This window comes from Gigantopelta aegis, chromosome 6, assembly GCF_016097555.1.
Source record: "Gigantopelta aegis isolate Gae_Host chromosome 6, Gae_host_genome, whole genome shotgun sequence".
In the NCBI taxonomy this organism is placed as follows: domain Eukaryota; kingdom Metazoa; phylum Mollusca; class Gastropoda; order Neomphalida; family Peltospiridae; genus Gigantopelta; species Gigantopelta aegis.
Window position 1 is genome coordinate 791,849 of NC_054704.1, and position 19,366 is coordinate 811,214.

General features: G+C 39.2%; 1 protein-coding gene across 1 annotated transcript in view; it reads right to left on the reverse strand.

Moving 5' to 3' along the window:
* Nucleotides 1-716: 716 nt before the first annotated feature.
* LOC121376388 (UDP-glucose 4-epimerase-like) overlaps nt 717-19,366 on the reverse strand; it is a 49,658-nt gene continuing 31,008 nt past the window's right edge. Inside the window, exons 6-9 of the mRNA XM_041504239.1 lie at nt 9,573-9,753; nt 5,178-5,263; nt 2,967-3,053; nt 717-752 (exon numbers count right to left, since the gene is read on the reverse strand). Of these exons, the coding sequence (XP_041360173.1) occupies nt 717-752; nt 2,967-3,053; nt 5,178-5,263; nt 9,573-9,753 (390 nt within the window). The remainder of the gene's footprint in view (nt 753-2,966; nt 3,054-5,177; nt 5,264-9,572; nt 9,754-19,366) is intronic.

Below are 19,366 nucleotides of genomic sequence, written 5' to 3' on the forward strand. Positions count from 1 at the left end.
TCAGTTACAGACGGGTGTATAAGACTGGTGTTGTCACACTATGTACAACATAATACAATTGAATGTCAGTTACAGACGGGTGTATAAGACTGGTGTTGTCACACTATATGCCACATAATAGAACTGAATGTCAGTTACAGACGGGTGTATAAGACTGGTGTTGTCACACTATATGCCACATAATACAATTGGTCAGTTACAGAGACGGGTGTATAAGACTGGTGTTGTCACACTATATGCCACATAATACAATTGAATGTCAGTTACATAGACGGGTGTATAAGTGGTGTTGTCACACTATGTGCCACATAATACAATTGAATGTCAGTTACAAACGGGTGTATAAGACTGGTGTTGTCACTTTATGCCACATAATACAATTGAATGTCAGTTACAGACGGGTGTATAAGACTGGTGTTGTCACACTATGTGTCACATAATACAATTGAATGTCAGTTACAGGCGGGTGTATAAGACTGGTGTTGTCACACTATGTCCCACATAATACAATTGAATGTCAGTTACAGACGGATGTATAAGACTGGTGTTGTCACACTATGTGTCACATATTACAATTGAATGTCAGTTACAGACGAGTGTATAAGACTGGTGTTGTCACACTATATGCCACATAATACAATTGAATGTCAGTTACAGACGGGTGTATAAGACTGGTGTTGTCACACTATGTGTCACATAATACAATTGAATGTCAGTTACAGAGATGGGTGTATAAGACTGGTGTTGTCACACTATGTGTCACATAATACAATTAAATGTCAGTTACAGAGACGGGTGTATAAGACTGGTGTTGTCACACTATGTGCCACATAATACAATTGAATGTCAGTTACAGAGACGGGTGTATAAGACTGGTGTTGTCACACTATGTGCCACATAATACAATTGAATGTCAGTTACAGAGACGGGTGTATAAGACTGGTGTTGTCACACTATGTGCCACATAATACAATTGAATGTCAGTTACAGACGGGTGTATAAGACTGGTGTTGTCACACTATGTGCCACATAATACAATTGAATGTCAGTTACAGAGACGGGTGTATAAGACTGGTGTTGTCACACTATGTGCCACATAATACAATTGAATGTCAGTTACAGAGACGGGTGTATAAGACTGGTGTTGTCACACTATGTGCCACATAATACAATTGAATGTCAGTTACAGACGGGTGTATAAGACTGGTGTTGTCACACTATGTGCCACATAATACAATTGAATGTCAGTTACAGAGACGGGTGTATAAGACTGGTGTTGTCACACTATGTGCCACATAATACAATTGAATGTCAGTTACAGACGGGTGTATAAGACTGGTGTTGTCACACTATGTGCCACATAATACAATTGAATGTCAGTTACAGACGGGTGTATAAGACTGGTGTTGTCACACTATGTGCCACATAATACAATTGAATGTCAGTTACAGACGGGTGTATAAGACTGGTGTTGTCACACTATGTGCCACATAATACAATTGAATGTCAGTTACAGACGGGTGTATAAGACTGGTGTTGTCACACTATGTGCCACATAATACAATTGAATGTCAGTTACAGACGGGTGTATAAGACTGGTGTTGTCACACTATGTGCCACATAATACAATTGAATGTCAGTTACAGAGACGGGTGTATAAGACTGGTGTTGTCACACTATGTGCCACATAATACAATTGAATGTCAGTTACAGACGGGTGTATAAGACTGGTGTTGTCACACTATGTGCCACATAATACAATTGAATGTCAGTTACAGACGGGTGTATAAGACTGGTGTTGTCACACTATGTGCCACATAATACAATTGAATGTCAGTTACAGACGGGTGTATAAGACTGGTGTTGTCACACTATGTGCCACATAATACAATTGAATGTCAGTTACAGGCGGGTGTATAAGACTGGTGTTGTCACACTATGTGTCACATAATACAATTGAATGTCAGTTACAGGCGGGTGTATAAGACTGGTGTTGTCACACTATGTGCCACATAATACAATTGAATGTCAGTTACAGGCGGGTGTATAAGACTGGTGTTGTCACACTATGTGCCACATAATACAATTGAATGTCAGTTACAGACGGGTGTATAAGACTGGTGTTGTCACACTATGTGCCACATAATACAATTGAATGTCAGTTACAGACGGGTGTATAAGACTGGTGTTGTCACACTATGTGCCACATAATACAATTGAATGTCAGTTACAGGCGGGTGTATAAGACTGGTGTTGTCACACTATGTGCCACATAATACAATTGAATGTCAGTTACAGGCGGGTGTATAAGACTGGTGTTGTCACACTATGTGCCACATAATACAATTGAATGTCAGTTACAGGCGGGTGTATAAGACTGGTGTTGTCACACTATGTGCCACATAATACAATTGAATGTCAGTTACAGGCGGGTGTATAAGACTGGTGTTGTCACACTATGTGCCACAGAATATAATTTAATGTAAGGAAGGAAATGTTTTATGTAACAACGCACTCAACACATTTTATTTACGGTTATAATATGGCATCAGACATATGGTTAAGGACCACACAGATATAGAGAGGAAACACACTGTCGCCGCTTCATAGGCTACTCTTTTTGATTTGATTTCAACTTATTTTCGTGGTTATATCCAATTAAGCTTCAAGCATGCTGTTCTGGGCACACACCTCAGCTATCTGGGTTGTCTGTCCAGGACAGTGGGTTAGTTGTTTAGTGGTTAGTGAGAGAGAAGAGGGTGTAGTGGCATTAAGCCCTTAAGAACTCGCTGTACCTACCAGCCTGCAGTCCAATGGCTTAGCCACTGCACCACCGAGGCCAGTACTCTTTTTGATTAGCAGCAAGGGATCTTTTAAATGCACCATCCCACAGACAGGATAGTACATACCATGGCCTTTGTTACACCAGTTAAATGAGTTAACGTAAGGAAAGACAGATATAATACATTACTCACCTTTTTACCAGAAGCCTTCTCAAATGCTGTGATCATTTCTAGAACTGAATATCCTTTACCTGTTCCCAGATTAAAAATCTAAAAAGACAATAAACAACAAAAATATACATACTAAATGGCCCAAAAAGGCATTTATTAGTTGAAACTATTTTTAAATCACTCAGGTACATAATTGTTGATACTTTGGTTTATAACTGAATTATCACTACTCAGCCGTAAATGAGAAGAAAAACAACTTAGTTCAACAGTGGATCCATAACGGGGTCACAAGGTTTGTTTTTTCACCTTGAGAATCAGAGAATCACAAGGTAATGTTACGGTTGTGGGGGTGGGTCGTGTGACTCTCCCCCCCCCCCCCCCCAGCCTGTTTGAAGTGCCTTTTTAATAACCTTTTTACTTAGTTTATCATCCACAAAAAATATAGTAAAGGGAGAAACTCACGAACTGTCAACCAATCACATATAATGTGATTTACCAATTACAACATCTCATATCGGAACACTTCGCTTTATGTCGTTACATGTACTTTGGCATTTGCTGACAAAAGTTACCCAACTCAGTGAAGGCCTGGAACTTAGTAGCGCATACCAGTGGTCTAAGCAACACTGTTGCTAGTCCATAGCAATGACAGGTCAAGTAAGTGGTGCACATACCTAAGTGGGATGGGGTCATAAGCAGATTTTTGTGGTTAATAAATAGAGCACAATGAAAAGTAAACACACACTGTGTGCCTCGAGTGGGAGGGGTTCTGTTGCATGGACAGCAGTGTTGTCACTTAGTGCCCAGCAGCGTGGAGCTTGCATGTATACCACACCACAGAATTAAAACCAATCCATGTGGAGTGCCCAGCAGCGTGGAGTTTGTACACCACACCACAGAATTAAAACCAATCCATGTAGAGTACCCAGCAGCGTGGAGTTTGTACACCACACCACAGAATTAAAACCAATCCATGTGGAGTGCCCAGCAGCGTGGAGTTTGTACACCACACCACAGAATTAAAACCAATCCATGTAGAGTACCCAGCAGCGTGGAGTTTGTACACCACACCACAGAATTAAAACCAATCCATGTGGAATAAGAAAACAAACAGCTTAAATGAAGAAAAGCACTGTAAAATGATTTAATGGTATGCATACATTTCTCATTCCAGCCAGCGTACCACAACTGGTATATCAAAAGGCTGTGGTATGTCTGTGAGATGGTGCATATAAAAGATCCCTTGCTACTAATGGACAAATGTAGTGGGTTTTCTCTCTCAAAATTACCAAATATTTGACATCCAATAGCTGATGATTAATAAATCAATGTGCTCTAGTGGTGTCATTAAACAAAAAAACTTTACAAACTTTGGTATGCATACTAATAGTACTGTATTATCTTTAGTTGCAATGTATATTTGACATTAATATTAACTAAAATGTCCAAGCCACTCAAGTGAACCAAGTAAAGTCAGTCTGAATCTTTATCATCATTTATAAGCACTTTAATAAATTACCGTAACAACTAGTTTGGTTATTTATTCTCATGTAATTTGTTTGAAATTGATATTCTAAATATGCGACAGTCTGGCACATGTATAGTCATGTAAGTTTTATGACACAAAATGTTCCAGAACAGTAGCACACACTCATCCACAATTCCTGCCGTTCTGCACACGGCACTGGTCGGAAATAATAATGGAACAACACTGATCAACACTGATCTTGATAATGGCTGCTTCAGTCTTTTCTTTTATGCATAAAATATACCTGGGAATTTTAAGTTCAAAAAGTGGTTTTCGGCAAGTGTTTTCGATTGACAACAATGGCTGTTTTACCAACAAGTTAAATAAAAAAATATTGGGATATGACTCATAGTTCGTTTCCAAAAAGCAAGTCTGGTCAATAGAACTACTGGACAGCTGGCCACAAATGTGCCTAAGTAAACTTCACTTTATCGATTTATTACCTAATTTTAATCAACATTAACTGATCTAAAATATCATAAAAATTAGAAAACCCCACAAAGATTATACTTACCAATTCACATATGAACAGTATTTTATGATTTATAAAAATTTAAAGTAAAAATATGTGAGTAAAAGTTATAAATTTGTACCCATCTCAACATGATTTTTGTCAAAAATTAATCAAATAATTAGGTTAATAACAGTAAAATGTCTTTAGGATTATGTGTTCAGTGATAACAATATTACAGTACCTTGTATCCACAGTCTTCACTCATCTTTTTAATGGCTGCAACATGACCGTGCGCAAGGTCAACCACATGAATATAATCACGAACTCCTACAAATACAACCATACGAAAATCAAACAAATTATAGGAAGGAAATTGTAACAAAAGTACAGATAAAAGAGAAAATCAAACAAATTATAGGAAGGAAATTGTAACAAAAGTACAGATAAAAGAGAAAATCATGAACATGATGTGTTATTTTTGATAACACATAATTGTTTACACACGTACGCATGTTAACAATTTCAAGACATACAACTGGCTACTTGTAGGTAATGACCAGGTCACCAATGCCATACATCCAATAAGAAAACAGCATGGTGGAAATCGATTACATTGTGGCATAAAGTTAACCTGGCAATCATGTGTCTGTGACTCGTAAGTCAGCTACAAGGAAGCAAGGAAATTATTTAATGATGCACTCAACACATTTTATTTACATTATTTGGCATCAGACATGGTTAAGGACCACACAGATATTGAGAGAGGTAACCCGCTGTCGCCACTTCATGGACGACTCTTTTCAATTAGCAGCAAGGTATCTTTTATATGCACCATCCCACAGACAGGATAGTACATACCACTGCCTTTGTTACACCAGTTGTGGAGCACTGGCTGGAATGAGAAATAGCCCAATAGGTCCACTGATGGGGATCGATCCTAGACGGACCACGCATCAAGCAAACGCTTTACCACTGGGCTACGTCCCTCCCAGTCAGCTACAAGTGCAAAGGGTTGTAAATATCTTTTAGTCGATAAAGATGTTAATATTGGCTTAAAACCTGGTTTCTGAGGATATGTAAGAAATAGAATGATACATTCGTGTTTGTTAGATACCATTTATCTCACAACTCGTTGTTTAAGAGATCGAATGCTGGTATTATTATACTCGTTGTGAGATCAAATGCTGGTATTATTATACTCGTGAGATCGAATGCTGGTTTTATTATACTCGTGAGATCAAATGCTTGTATTATTATACTCGTTGTGACATCGAATGCTGGTATTATTATACTCGTGAGATCGAATGCTGGTATTATTATACTCGTGAGATCGAATGCTGGTATTATTATACTCGTTGTGACATCGAATGCTGGTATTATTATACTTGTGAGATCGAATGCTGGTATTATTATACTCATTGTGAGATCAAATGCTGGTATTATTATACTCGTGAAATCGAATGCTGGTATTATTATACTCGTGAGATCGAATGCTGGTAATATTATACTCGTAAGATCGAATGCTGGTATTATTATACTCGTGAGATCGAATGCTGGTATTATTATACTTGTGAGATCGAATGCTGGTATTATTATACTCGTTGTGAGATCGAATGCTGGTATTATTATACATGTGAGATCAAATGCTGGTATTATTATACTTGTGAGATCGAATGCTGGTATTATTATACTTGTGAGATCAAATGCTGGTATTATTATACTTGTGAGATCGAATGCTGGTATTATTATACTCGTTGTGAGATCGAATGCTGGTATTATTATACTTGTGAGATCGAACGCTGGTATTATTATACTTGTGAGATCGAATGCTGGTATTATTATACTCGTTGTGAGATCGAATGCTGGTATTATTATACTCGTTGTGAGATCGAATGCTGGTATTATTATACTTGTGAGATCGAATGCTGGTATTATTATACTCATTGTGAGATCAAATGCTGGTATTATTATACTCATTGTGAGATCGAATGCTGGTATTATTATACTTGTGAGATCGAATGCTGGTATTATTATACTCGTGAGATCAAATGCTGGTATTATTATATTTATGAGATCAAATGCTGGTATTATTATACTCATTGTGAGATCAAATGCTGGTATTATTATACTCATTGTGAGATCAAATGCTGGTATTATTATACTCGTGAGATCAAATGCTGGCATTATTATACTTGTTGTGAGATCAAATGCTGGTATTATTATACTTGTGAGATCGAATGCTGGTATTATTATACTCATTGTGAGATCAAATGCTGGTATTATTATACTCGTGAGATCAAATGCTGGCATTATTATACTTGTTGTGAGATCAAATGCTGGTATTATTATACTCGTGAGATCAAATGCTGGCATTATTATACTTGTTGTGAGATCAAATGCTGGTATTATTATACTTGTGAGATCGAATGCTGGTATTATTATTATACTCGTGAGATCGAATGCTGGTATTATTATACTTGTGAGATCGAATGCTGGTATTATTATACTCGTGAGATCGAATGCTGGTATTATTATACTCGTGAGATCGAATGCTGGTATTATTATACTCGTTGTGAGATCAAATGCTGGTATTATTATACTCGTTGTGAGATCAAATGCTGGTATTATTATACTTGTGAGATCGAATGCTGGTATTATTATACTTGTGAGATCAAATGCTGGTATTATTATACTCGTTGTGAGATCAAATGCTGGTATTATTATACTTGTGAGATCAAATGATGGTATTATTATACTTGTGAGATCGAATGCTGGTATTATTATACTCGTTGTGAGATCAAATGCTGATATTATTATACTTGTGAGATCGAATGCTGGTATTATTATACTCATGAGATCGAATGCTGGTATTATTATACTCGTGAGATCGAATGCTGGTATTATTATACTCGTGAGATCGAATGCTGGTATTATTATACTCGTGAGATCGAATGCTGGTATTATTATACTCGTTGTGAGATCGAATGCTGGTATTATTATACTCGTGAGATCGAATGCTGGTTTTATTATACTCGTGAGATCGAATACTGGTATTATTATACTCGTTATGAGATCGAATGCTGGTATTATTATATTAAGCACCATTGCTGCTCTTACATTGTGGTGGTATCAGAGGTAGGAACAGTAACCATTGTGGTGGTATCAGAGATAGGAACAGTAACCATTGTGGTGGTATCAGAGGTAGGAACAGTGTCCATTGTGGTGGTATCAGAGGAAGGAACAGTGACCATTGTGATGGTATCAGAGGTAGGAACAGTGACCATTGTGGTGGTATCAGAGGTAGGAACAGTGACCATTGTGATGGTATCAGAGATAGGAACAGTGACCATTGTGATGGTATCAGAGGTAGGAACAGTGACCATGTGTTGGTATCAGAGGTAGGAACAGTGACCCGTGTGGTGGTATCAGAGGAAGGGACAGTGACCATTGTGGTGGTATCAGAGGTAGAAACAGTGACCATGTGGTGGTATCAGAGGTAGGAACAGTGACCATGTGGTGGTATCAGAGGTAGGAACAGTGCCCATGTGGTGGTATCAGAGGTAGGAACAGTGACCATGTGGTCGTATCAGAGGTAGGAACAGTGACCATGTTGTGGTATCAGAGGAAGGAACAATAACTAGTGTGGTGGTATCAGAGCTAGGAACAGTGACCATGTGGTGGTATCAGAGGAAGGAATAGTGACCATTGTGGTGGTATCAGATAAACAGTAACCATTGTGGTGGTATCGGAGGAACAGTGATCATTGTGGTGGTATCAGAGGAACAATAACTATTGTGGTGGTATCAGAGGAAGGAATAGTAACTATTGTGGTGGTATCAGAGGAAGGAACAGTGACCATGTGGTGGTATCAGAGGTAGGAACAGTAACCATTGTGGTGGTATCAGTGGTAGGAACAGTGACTATGTGGTGGTATCAGAGGAAGGAACAGTGACCATGTGGTGGTATCAGAGGTAGGAACAGTAACCATTGTGGTGGTATCAGAGGTTGGAACAGTGACCATGTGGTGGTATCAGAGGAAGGAACAGTGACCATTGTGGTGGTATCAGAGGAAGGGACAGTGACCATGTGGTGGTATCAGAGGTAGGAACAGTGACTATGTGGTGGTATCAGAGGTAGGAACAGTAACAATTGTGGTGGTATCAGAGGTAGGAACAGTAACCATTGTGGTGGTATCAGAGGTAGGAACAGTGACCATGTGGTGGTATCAGAGGAGGAACAGTGACCATTGTGGTGGTATCAGAGGAAGGGACAGTGACCATGTGGTGGTATCAGACGTAGGAACAGTGACCATGTGGTGGTATCAGAGGAAGGAACAGTGACCATTGTGGTGGTATCAGAGGTAGGAACAGTGACCATGTGGTGGTATCAGAGGAGGAACAGTGACCATTGTGGTGGTATCAGAGGAAGGGACAGTGACCATGTGGTGGTATCAGAGGAAGGGACAGTGACCATGTGGTGGTATCAGAGGAAGGAACAGTGACCATGTGGTGGTATTAGAGGAAGGAACAGTGACCATTGTGGTGGTATCAGAGGAAGGAACAGTCACCATTGTGGTGGTATCAGAGGTAGGAACAGTGACCATGTGGTGGTATCAGAGGTGCTATCAAGATATTACCTGTCCCGTCACGCGTGTCGTAATCCGTGCCATACACAATAACTTCCTTCTGCCGTCCAACAGCCACTTGTGAAATATAGGGCATCAGGTTGTTAGGAACACTTTGTGGGTCTTCGCCAATACGACCTGATGAGTGGGCACCCACTGGGTTGAAATAACGCAGGACTACGACGTTCCATGACTGAAATCAACACGTACACAGATCATTGTTAACACAGTGACACAGTAATACACTGATAACAAGTAACAGACGTACACAGATCATTGTTAACACCGTGACACAGTCATACACAGAGAACAAGTGACAGATGTATAGAGATCATTGTTAACAGTGACACAGTAATACACAGAGAACAAGTAACAGACGTACACAGATCATTGTTAACAGTCACACAGTGATACACAGAGAACAAGTATCAGACATACACAGATCATTGTTAACACAGTGACACAGTAATACACAGAGAACAAGTGACAGATGTACACAGATCATTGTTAACACAGTGACACAGTAATACACAGAGAACAAGTATCAGACGTACACAGATCATTGTTAACACAGTGACACAGTAATACACAAAGAACAAGTAACAGATGTACACAGATCATTGTTAACACAGTGACATAGTAATACACAGAGAACAAGTGACAGATGTACACAGATCATTGTTAACACCGTGACATAGTCATACACACAAAACAAGTAACAGACGTACACAGATCATTGTTAACACAGTGACACAGTCATACACAGAGAACAAGTAAGGGCAATTCCACGGTAACGGAATTACGAGTTGGAGAGATATTTCAGGCATTAAACTCAGCTAGTCCACATAAGAAAAATTAGCATAATGGTGTAACTATGTAATACACTAGTACTGCACTAGTGCTTGTCATGGGCAGAAGTGAGACTCCCTACTGCAAGGTGTAGTGCATGAGTACTTAATTAAAGTTTGGTAACGGAATTACGTAAAAACGGACACCATTTTTACGGGCACCGCAAAACATCAACAAACTCTGTGAAGTATGATGAAATAATTATTTATCTTCATGATGGAATGATGACCTAATGACTTGTGATTAACAAAATAGAAATTATATTACATATTATCTTTTCATAATTTTGTTGTACAACATTGAATGCCGGTAACGGAATTACACAGTTCGGTAACGGAATTACCGCTCTGAATTTACTTTTGAAAAACAATATTTATTTACTTTAAATTTGATTTGTAAATATGTTGCATAATTTTATGAGTTAAATAATAATTCAGTATACTTGTTTTAAGCATTCATATTAATATTTCAAATGATAACTAGTTTCAATATCAGTAACATGTACACGTACATGTATATGAGTGGAGATTTAAACTAGCACTAAACATAGTATTACATAGTAAATGTTTAAAATGTTTGACAACAATTGAAAAAAATTCTTGAACATTGACATTGTTAATAACAAAGAGAATGACACCAGGTCAGAGGAACACAGGCCAATTAAAATTATATAATCTGACCGTCAAACATCTAGATTGTATTATGGTAAGTGAAAGATGTTATGCCTAATAATAAAATTCCTCATCTATCTGAGGTTATGGTAACATACATGACAACATTCAAAACACCAGTATTTTCTTTTTTGGCCAACCAAACATGCCATCTTTCCATTTTAAGAATTTTACTCAGATTAGATTTCCTTGTGAAACAGCATTAACACTATAAAACGGTTGCTTTCTTTTTGTCCATTATATACATTTAAAAGCATAATGTTGGTAATTAGAATGATACTTTCCATTTTCTGGATATCCTGTTATTTAAATATAAATTATTAAATACAGTCAATAATTGCCTTTGGATAAAGTAAAATTAAAGTTTGCTTCAAGTAAATATGTTATGTTACATTTCCACTTTCTGGACCCTATATATATGTTTAAAGATATGTATAGAGCTTGAAATAGTGGCCTGTAAAAAGTGAAAAGAAGTCTATTTTTAAATCTTGCAAGTGAAATAAACATTCACCTGCTAAAATTAACTAAAAATTGCGTCATTTTTCAAAAAACAGATGTACATATGATCATCTCATCTTCTATATTTAGTTGAGGTCTAGCTCATAATTCTGTTACATTTTAATTTTATAATGCTCTAAGTAGTTTAAGAGGTCTTAATTTTCCACACATTGTCCCAAACCCTACATTCATGTTGTGTTGTCTTACTTCCAGCAGGCCATTTTTGTTTCACAGCGGGCCATATTTCTTTTAGCCTGCTATTTAAAAAAAATAATAATGGCAGGCCATATTTTACTTCATATTTCGAGCCCCGATATAATTCTAGTAGGTTTCGATTATAACTTGAATTTTGTCATGGATTTGCAGAAGTTTAGTCATCATAATGAAGCTTTTAAGTAGTAGTGTTTGGTTAAAGTGTATCAGATTTCCTTAATTTCTATATTGTTAATGGATGACATTTATATTTGCTATGGGAGTTCCGCAAATGCATTTGGAGCCACTACTAGTACTATTACCATATGGATTTTTAAAAAAGATTTTGTACATCTTCCTATTGTTACATCACTTGATGTACTGGTATATATGGATAAGAGTGTAGCATTTTAGTACTGTGTAGGTATATTAAAGTGTTTCTTAACAATATATACCAAAGACGGTAACGGAATTACAAACCTATGGTAACGGAATTACATATGTTTAGAGCTATATAATTTTACTAATAATGTATGAATTTGAAAGTAAATGTGTCTGATTATGTTAATTAAAATATACTCAGATAATATGAGTCGATTCCTTGATTACATATAAATGAATAATACAATCTAACTTTTTGTTTGTTTTCGGTAACGGAATTACAAACTGATTCTGTTTTCTAATTTCTCCTAAATGTAAAAAAAAAATATTTTTCATTAAAGTGGATTATGAAGTGTAGTACTTTGTTAGTGGTAAAACAAAAACACTAATAAAAATAATATTACCTTCAATTACATGGCTGCTGTACATAAATTCATAGTGTGTATTATGGAAGTGTCATATTTTTAGTGTGACGGTATCCTCATAAAATAGCTAAAGTCAAACACATTCATTTATTTTACAATATTTTACTTATCAGATTTGGATTCTCCAGACATTTTTACATTAAAAACAATCTTAATATATAAGGAATAACATGATTTGATTTTTTCACTCCATGTCCACTTTAGCGTGGAATTGCCCGTAACAGACGTACACAGATCATTGTTAACACCGTGACATAGTAATACACAGAGAACAAGTGACAGATGTACACAGATCATTGTTAACACCGTGACATAGTCATACACAGAGAACAAGTGACAGATGTACACAGATCATTGTCAACACAGTGACACAGTAATACACAGAGAACAAGTGACAGACGTACACAGATCATTGTTAACACCGTGACATAGTCATACACAGAGAACAAGTAACAGACGTACACAGATCATTGTTAACACCGTGACATAGTCATACACAGAGAACAAGTAACAGACGTACACAGATCATTGTTAACACCGTGACACAGTCATACACAGAGAACAAGTAACAGACGTACACAGATCATTGTTAACACCGTGACATAGTCATACACAGAGAACAAGTAACAGATGTACACAGATCATTGTTAACACCGTGACATAGTAATACACAGAGAACAAGTGACAGATGTACACAGATCATTGTTAACACCGTGACATAGTCATACACAGAGAACAAGTAACAGACGTACACAGATCATTGTTAACACAGTGACACAGTAATATACAGAGAACAAGTAACAGACGTACACAGATAATTTTTAACAGTCACACAGTGATACATAGAGAACAAGTATCAGACGTACACAGATCATTGTTAACACCGTTACACAGTGATAAATAGAGAACAAGTATCAGACGTACACAGATCATTGTTAACACAGTGACACAGTAATACACAGAGAACAAGTAACAGATGTACACAGATCATTGTTAACACAGTGACACAGTAATACAGAGAACAAGTATCAGACGTACACAGATCATTGTTAACACCGTGACATAGTAATACACAGAGAACAAGTAACAGACGTACACAGATCATTGTTAACACAGTGACACAGTCATACACAGAGAACAAGTATCAGACGTACACAGATCATTGTTAACACCGTGACATAGTATTACACAGAGAACAAGTAACAGACGTACACAGATCATTGTTAACACCGTGACATAGTCATACACAGAGAACAAGTAACAGACGTACACAGATCATTGTTAACACCGTGACACAGTCATACACAGAGAACAAGTAACAGACGTACACAGATCATTGTTAACACCGTGACATAGTATTACACAGAGAACAAGTAACAGACGTACACAGATCATTGTTAACACCGTGACACAGTCATACACAGAGAACAAGTAACAGACGTACACAGATCATTGTTAACACCGTGACATAGTATTACACAGAGAACAAGTGACAGATGTACACAGATCATTGTTAACACCGTGACATAGTCATACACAGAAAACAAGTAACAGATGTACACAGATCATTGTTAACACAGTGACACAGTAATACAAAGAGAACAAGTAACAGACGTACACAGATCATTGTTAACACCGTGACATAGTCATACACAGAGAACAAGTGACAGACGTACACAGATCATTGTTAACACCGTGACATAGTCATACACAGAGAACAAGTGACAGACGTACACAGATCATTGTTAACACCGTGACATAGTCATACACAGAGAACAAGTAACAGACGTACACAGATCATTGTTAACACCGTGACATAGTCATACACAGAGAACAAGTAACAGACGTACACAGATCATTGTTAACACCGTGACACAGTCATACACAGAGAACAAGTAACAGACGTACACAGATCATTGTTAACACCGTGACATAGTATTACACAGAGAACAAGTGACAGACGTACACAGATCATTGTTAACACCGTGACATAGTATTACACAGAGAACAAGTGACAGACGTACACAGATCATTGTTAACACCGTGACATAGTATTACACAGAGAACAAGTGACAGATGTACACAGATCATTGTTAACACCGTGACATAGTCATACACAGAAAACAAGTAACAGATGTACACAGATCATTGTTAACACAGTGACACAGTAATACAAAGAGAACAAGTAACAGACGTACACAGATCATTGTTAACAGTCACACAGTGATACATAGAGAACAAGTATCAGACATACACAGATCATTGTTAACACAGTGACATAGTAATACACAGAGAACAAGTGACAGATGTACACAGATCATTGTTAACAGTCACATAGTGATACATAGAGAAAAAGTGACACTAACAGACATACACAGATCATTGTTAACACAGTGACACAGTCATACACAGAGAACAAGTAACAGACGTACACAGATCATTGTTAACACAGTGACAGTAATATACAGATAACAAGTAACAGACATACACAGATCATTGTTAAATCAGTGACACAGTATACACAGATAACAAATAACAGACGTACACAGATCATTGTTAACAGTCACACAGTGATACATAGAGAACAAGTAACAGACGTACACAGATCATTGTTAACACAGTGACACAGTAATACACAGATAACAAGTAACAGACGTGCACAGATCATTGTTAACAGTCACACAGTGATACATAGAGAACAAGTGACACAGATCATTTTTAACACCGTGACACAGTCGTACACAGAGAACAAGTAACAGACTACACAGATCATTGTTAATACAGTGACACAGTAATACACAGATAACAAGTAACAGACGTACACAGATCACTGTTAACAGTCACACAGTGATACACAGAGAACAAGTGACACTAATAGACATACACAGATCATTGTTAACACAGTGACACAGTCATACACAGAGAACAAGTAACAGACGTACACAGATCATTGTTAACACTGTGACACAGTCATACACAGAGAACAAGTGACAAACATACACAGATCATTGTTAACAGTTGCACAGTAATACACAGAACAAGTAACAGACATAGTGTTCTCAGCAGGGTGCAAATAAGTAATACCCACACCCGTCCCCCTCCCTGACATTCTAGTAATGTCATTACAATGGAGGTCAGGGGCACGTTTTCCCTCCCTAACATTCTAGTAATGTCATTACAATGGAGGTCAGGGGCACGTTCTCCCTCCCTAACATTTTAGTAATATCAATACAATGGAGGCCATGGGCACGTTCCCCCTCCCTAACATTCTAGTAATGTCATTACAATGGAGGCCATGGGCACGTTCTCCCTCCCTAACATTCTAGTAATGTCATTACAATGGAGGCCATGGGCACGTTCTCCCTCCCTAACATTCTAGTAATGTCATTACAATGGAGGCCAGGGGCACGTTCCCCCTCCCTAACATTCTAGTAATGTCATTACAATGGAGGCCAGGGGCACGTTCTCCCTCCCTAACATTCTAGTAATGTCATTACAATGGAGGCCATGGGCACGTTCCCCCTCCCTAACATTCTAGTAATGTCATTACAATGGAGGCCAGGGGCACGTTCTCCCTCCCTAACATTCTAGTAATGTCATTAAAATGGAGGCCAGGGGCACGTTCTCCCTCCCTAACATTCTAGTAATGTCATTACAATGGAGGCCATGGGCACGTTCCCCCTCCCTAACATTCTAGTAATGTCATTACAATGGAGGCCAGGGGCACGTTCTCCCTCCCTAACATTCTAGTAATGTCATTACAATGGAGGCCATGGGCACGTTCCCCCTCCCTAACATTCTAGTAATGTCATTACAATGGAGGTCAGGGGCACGTTCTCCCTCCCTAACATTCTAGTAATGTCATTACAATGGAGGCCATGGGCACGTTCCCCCTCCCTAACATTCTAGTAATGTCATTACAATGGAGGCCAGGGGCACGTTCTCCCTCCCTAACATTCTAGTAATGTCATTACAATGGAGGTCAGGGGCACGTTCTCCCTCCCTAACATTCTAGTAATGTCATTACAATGGAGTCCATGGGCACGTTCCCCCTCCCTAACATTCTAGTAATGTCATTACAATGGAGGCCATGGGCACGTTCCCCCTCCCTAACATTTTAGTAATGTCATTACAATGGAGGTCAGGGGCACGTTCTCCCTCCCTAACATTCTAGTAATGTCATTACAATGGAGGCCATGGGCACGTTAAACGAAATGACGACTTTGGGAACCAGTCAAATTAGATTGCAAAATGTTCAACGAAAAACAGCTAACTGTAAACAAAATTGCTAAGTCGGGAACCAGTCAAATAATTCGCAAACGTTAGTGAAATGTTTGCTGACTGAATGTGGGGCTTCTATCCTCAAACGAACAGGAAATCACATGATGTTTTTTCACACAAAACAGAATTATATTTAAAGTATTTCATAAGATAAACTGCAGAGAAATATGTATTAGAATTTAGTTACACATCCGGAATGAATAACAACTAAAATTCAATAATAATTATTTTCACTTGAATAAACCGTTGAACAGGTTTTCATTGTGCCACATTACCGATGAAAAACAAGGAAACTATTACATTTATTAATTTAAAATAATAATTAAAAAAATCAACAATCCGATAATGTCGAATAACTAATATGATATACCAATCAAATAAATTATTTTTATCGACCAAAGCATCCCGAGTTGGGCATTCGAAACTCCTCGGTATGGTGAATATTTACGGGATATGAGACCTCCAATTTGGTGAGCCTCTTTCAAAATTTTGACACTTTGATTGCATTCTGAACTACAGACCTAGGGATAGAATTTAGTCCATGGACAGTTTCATAATGATACACACCAAGTCAGACAGAACAATACAGACACACATGACAGTGAAGGCTAACCAAGATACACACCAAGACAGACAGAATAATACAGACACACATAACAGTTAAAACTAACACAGTTACACACCAAGTCAGACAGAATAATACACACACATGACAGTGAAAACTAACAATTACACACCAAGACAGACAGAATAATACAGACACACATAACAGTTAAAACTAACACAGTTACACACCAAGTCAGACAGAATAATACACACACATGACAGTGAAAACTAACACAGTTACACACCAAGACAGACAGAATAATACAGACACACATAACAGTGAAACCTAACACAGATACACACCAAGTCAGACAGAATAATACAGACACACACAAGCCCAAGGTTGTGGGGCTTATTTTGAGGTTGGGTAGTAATGCTAAAGAGTGTACTTCCTGAACTGTGTGTATGTAACACGGGGGCTGGATCTAGCTCAGTGGGTAGAGCTCCCACTTGACGTGCCTGAACTGTGTGTATGTAACGGGGGCTGGATCTAGCTCAGTGGGTAGAGCTCCCACTTGACGTGCCTGAACTGTGTGTATGTAACGGGGGCTGGATCTAGCTCAGTGGGTAGAGCTCCCACTTGACGTGCCTGAACTGTGTGTATGTAACGGGGGCTGGATCTAGCTCAGTGGGTAGAGCTCCCACTTGACGTGCCTGAACTGTGTGTATGTAACGGGGGCTGGATCTAGCTCAGTGGGTAGAGCTCCCACTTGACGTGCCTGAACTGTGTGTATGTAACGGGGGCTGGATCTAGCTCAGTGGGTAGAGCTCCCACTTGACGTGCCTGAACTGTGTGTATGTAACGGGGGCTGGATCTAGCTCAGTGGGTAGAGCTCCCACTTGACGTGCCTGAACTGTGTGTATGTAACGGGGGCTGGATCTAGCTCAGTGGGTAGAGCTCCCACTTGACGTGCCTGAACTGTGTGTATGTAACGGGGGCTGGATCTAGCTCAGTGGGTAGAGCTCCCACTTGACGTGCCTGAACTGTGTGTATGTAACGGGGGCTGGATCTAGCTCAGTGGGTAGAGCTCCCACTTGACGTGCCTGAACTGTGTGTATGTAACGGGGGCTGGATCTAGCTCAGTGGGTAGAGCTCCCACTTGACGTGCCTGAACTGTGTGTATGTAACGGGGGCTGGATCTAGCTCAGTGGGTAGAGCTCCCACTTGACGTGCCTGAACTGTGTGTATGTAACGGGGGCTGGATCTAGCTCAGTGGGTAGAGCTCCCACTTGACGTGCCTGAACTGTGTGTATGTAACGGGGGCTGGATCTAGCTCAGTGGGTAGAGCTCCCACTTGACGTGCCTGAACTGTGTGTATGTAACGGGGGCTGGATCTAGCTCAGTGGGTAGAGCTCCCACTTGACGTGCCTGAACTGTGTGTATGTAACGGGGGCTGGATCTAGCTCAGTGGGTAGAGCTCCCACTTGACGTGCCTGAACTGTGTGTATGTAACGGGGGCTGGATCTAGCTCAGTGGGTAGAGCTCCCACTTGACGTGCCTGAACTGTGTGTATGTAACGGGGGCTGGATCTAGCTCAGTGGGTAGAGCTCCCACTTGACGTGCCTGAACTGTGTGTATGTAACGGGGGCTGGATCTAGCTCAGTGGGTAGAGCTCCCACTTGACGTGCCTGAACTGTGTGTATGTAACACGGGGGCTGGATCTAGCTCAGTGGGTAGAGCTCCCACTTGACGTGCCTGAACTGTGTGTATGTAACGGGGGCTGGATCTAGCTCAGTGGGTAGAGCTCCCACTTGACGTGCCTGAACTGTGTGTATGTAACGGGGGCTGGATCTAGCTCAGTGGGTAGAGCTCCCACTTGACGTGCCTGAACTGTGTGTATGTAACGGGGGCTGGATCTAGCTCAGTGGGTAGAGCTCCCACTTGACGTGCCTGAACTGTGTG